The sequence below is a fragment of the Rutidosis leptorrhynchoides genome, chromosome 4 (assembly GCF_046630445.1).
Source record: "Rutidosis leptorrhynchoides isolate AG116_Rl617_1_P2 chromosome 4, CSIRO_AGI_Rlap_v1, whole genome shotgun sequence".
In the NCBI taxonomy this organism is placed as follows: Eukaryota; Viridiplantae; Streptophyta; class Magnoliopsida; order Asterales; family Asteraceae; genus Rutidosis; species Rutidosis leptorrhynchoides.
This window is the reverse complement of record NC_092336.1, coordinates 453,529,441-453,533,146: the sequence shown is the minus strand read 5'-3', so window position 1 is coordinate 453,533,146 and position 3,706 is coordinate 453,529,441. Positions and strand designations below refer to the sequence as shown.

At 34.6% G+C, this 3,706-nt stretch overlaps 1 protein-coding gene across 1 annotated transcript; it reads left to right on the top strand.

Annotated features, from left to right (window-relative positions):
- Nucleotides 1-297: 297 nt before the first annotated feature.
- On the top strand, nucleotides 298-1,408 carry LOC139844412 (protein CHLOROPLAST VESICULATION). The gene is made up of 2 exons (XM_071834643.1): nucleotides 298-424; nucleotides 952-1,408. The coding sequence occupies exons 1-2, from the start codon at nucleotides 342-344 to the stop codon at nucleotides 1,286-1,288; spliced, it is 420 nt and encodes a 139-aa protein (XP_071690744.1). The 5' UTR covers nucleotides 298-341; the 3' UTR covers nucleotides 1,289-1,408.
- The last annotated feature ends 2,298 nt before the right edge of the window (nucleotides 1,409-3,706 follow it).

Here is a 3,706-nt window from a genome sequence, read left to right as displayed (position 1 = left end):
TAAAAGAAATAAAACTATATAATTGTAGTTTGTTTTTTTTTTTTTTTTTTTTTTTTGGTATTCATATTAGATAAAACAGTTCCTTTTGCTCATTAAAATGTAAAACTATACAATTGTATTTTGTTTTTTACTTCTTATTTCTCTACGGAAAATAGACTAGTAGTTAGTTGATTGGTAAGTGGGTCCAGCCCACGTGGGAGAACCGTGGAATTTAGTTGATGGTTGAGTACTTGACCAACATAGTATAGTGACTCCTTATAAAAGACTTCAATGGATTCATCACTTCCTATAACTTTGGGCATAATTTAATTCTTCCCAGTTAAAACAGAGCAAAAAGAAAGATGGTCTTAACAACCAGTTGCTGTTTGAACCCTCGGCCACTGACCGCCCCCCTCACCACCACTCAGCCGCTTGCTTCCGCCAGGTATGTTAGTTTTACAAAGATTGAGACGTAGCCGTCTTTGTCCAGTTAATTTTAGACGCTATTGAACATATAGTTAGTTACTTTTCGGTCCATTTTGCTTTGTGGACCCGACGATGCATGTTAGCAATGCTCTTGCTAACATGTACTTATCAAAATATTATAAGAGCATGAGAAACAACACCACCCACTACACCTAAGTAGTCTATTTTGCAACACTATAATTGTAAGTCGATCATTAAATTAAAAGTAACTTCTAGGGCTAGTTTAATACCGACTTTTCTTATTTAAATTTGATATAAATATTTATTCACGGCAACTATAAGTTATAAATAAAGAATTAAGATATTTATGGTGGACTACGTTTATCATTCTCCATAATTATATTAGACCCAAATGCACATGGCTACGGCATATTCCGTATAAGGGATGTGAAATATGTTTCATTTTCAACAGGATGTTTACCAAAATAAACTTGAAATTGATTTTGTATTTGACATTTTCGTTTTGAAATTGTGTACACCGAAAAGGGAAGTCTCTTGGAGGAACCAATGTGCAGTTGGAGTGGTATGCATGATGATCAGTCTACAAATAGAAGGTGTAGTAGGAAATAGACATGATTACGCACTTGCTATTGAGCCAAAAGACGTTATAGAGTCGAAAGTAAAGGCGAAGCGATGGAGTGGTAAGAGAATGTGTCCAGCGTGGCAATTGAATTCACTGGAGACAATTGTGCCGGAAGACCTCCCTCGACCATCATCCAAGCGGAAATGGGAGGGAGTTAGTGGTCATTTAAGAGTTGCTCCGCCGGTTAAAAGCTTCCCCACCACCATAACCGCTGCTAGTAGTGATTGTTTCTCTATGTAGATTCTTGATCACTTGAAATAGTTTTAAGTCTTTTTATGTAATATATTGTGCTTCATTGGTTGTAATTTGTAAATATCTTACAAGTATACATGTGTATATCAAATATTTAGTTTTAAACAATCTGTCAAATATTTAGGTAAGTCTTTTAGATATTTTACTCCGTATAATCAAGTCAAAATCAAATGGGCCTACTTTTACATGATTGATAGTAGATTTACATCATGCTCTTAACTTGTAAACCGTTTAATTAACTATATATTCTCACAAATAGAAACATCATTTATCACAAACATGTTGTCATAATCATGTAGTTGTTCAATCTAGCAAACAAACTACATTTGAAAAACACTTCTATGAAAATCTTTGGTAGGTGGACAAAATTACAAAAAGAAGTTGTAGTACAAAGCTTGTAAATTTGGAGTACATTTGAAGTACAAGAAAGAAGCCTGAGAAGCCAACCACGGGTCTACCAAACAGTTGTGGTTGTCTATTTGATTACTCTTTTAGAAGATGTTGACGTATCGACATTTCTTGGATTCTAAACGTGTTATACTGATCGAAGTTGCAGTATGATGTTGAAACCATCTTGAATGAATTTCATGTTTAGTTCGTTCAGTTCTGGTTCATGAGTAATCTGATTGATATCGACCGAATCAAATGAGTGAAAAATGAAGGAAAATATTACGTACTTTTAACAATTCAGATTAACACAGCGGATAGTTAAAATAATAATCTTTTACGTAGTATTATTTTATAAAATATTTAAATTATTAAATAATAAATTATTTAATGAAACATGCACACGATTAATTTATTCCAATGAGATCCAGTTACACCATAATAATTGTCATGGATATAAAAACAAAAGAGGAGTTAACAGTACACATTTCTAGAAGAAACTGATGAAATGAGAGAAACCTACGATCAAAGGGTATGACCGTCTCTTTGGATAGTCCACTACGCTGTCAAACAACGCCAATGAATGCTAGTCCAAACCCAAATAACTTATTAATATAATCAAGTTATATTAATAACATGTATTTCTAGTGTTTGGACTTGGTCCATTTGTCATTACTAGGGGTTTAGTCTATAAATAGACATGGTCTATGTACGTTTGGGATATGCAGAAATAATGCACACATTGCTTTCTAACAATAATAATACTTGTACGTATGTTATATTACTCGTAACATGATCGATTATGGAGATGTTGAATAATCAACAATTATTCATGGATTAAACGTGCTAATATAGAACACAGTGATATAAATGAAAATGACCATACCAACTATATATCAATTCATTAACATAAAACTGCTTAATGTTCCAAAATATCCAAATACTAAATTACAAATGAAAAATATCAGCAGCATAATGCAGTCCAATAGTACTAGCATGATCATCATGCTTGTTGTGTGTCATGGGCTTTGTGAACGGGTCAGCCACATTATCATCTGTATGAACCTTAAGAATACTAATCTCATTCCTCTCAACGACTTCCAGAATGTAGTCAAACTTTCAAAGAATGTGTCGGCTACCTTTACGTACATGTGATTCTTTCGCAAGTATAATAGCATTCGAACAATCACAGTACATTTCCATAGGGGATTCAATGATGGGAACTATTCCGAGTTCGGCAATAAACTTCCTAATCCAAACAGCTTGCTGTGCAGCTTCTGAGGCAACAATGTATTCCGCTTCTGTCATAGACTGTGTAACTGTGCTCTGCTTCGAGCTCCTCCAATCAACTCAACTACCCCACCATTCATGACAAAGACATACCCTGACTAGGATCGAGAATCATCTCAATCAGTTTGGAAACTAGCATCAGTATAGCACTTAATACTCAATTCTTCTTCCAAACCACCGTAAACCAAGAACATATCTTTAGTTCTCCGCAAATACTTAAGAATGTTCTTAACAGCCATCCAATGCTCTTCATCATCAAACTCAAAGCTAACGAGACATCGGGTCTAGTACATAACATGGCATACATTATGGTAACTATAGCCGAAGCATACGGGATACCTTTCATTAGTCTTATCTCATCAGGTGTGATAGGACTTTGAGACTTGCTCAAGATTACACCCTTTTGCACGGGTAATGCTCCGTGTTTAGAGTCCTGCATGCTAAATCTACGCAAGATTTTGTCAATGTTTGTACTTTGACTTAAACCAATAAGCCTTTTGGATCTATTTCTATAGATCTCGATTCCAAGAATATAAGTAGCTTCTCCAAGATCCTTCATGGAAAAATATTTTTCAAGCCAAGACTTCACATCTTGCAAAGTTGGAATGTCATTTCTAATAAGTAGTATGTCGTCAACATATAAGATCAAGAAGACAACTTTGCTCCCACTAGCTCTAATGTAAACACAAGGCTCATCTCTGTTCTGAGAAAAACAAACTCTTTGATTTT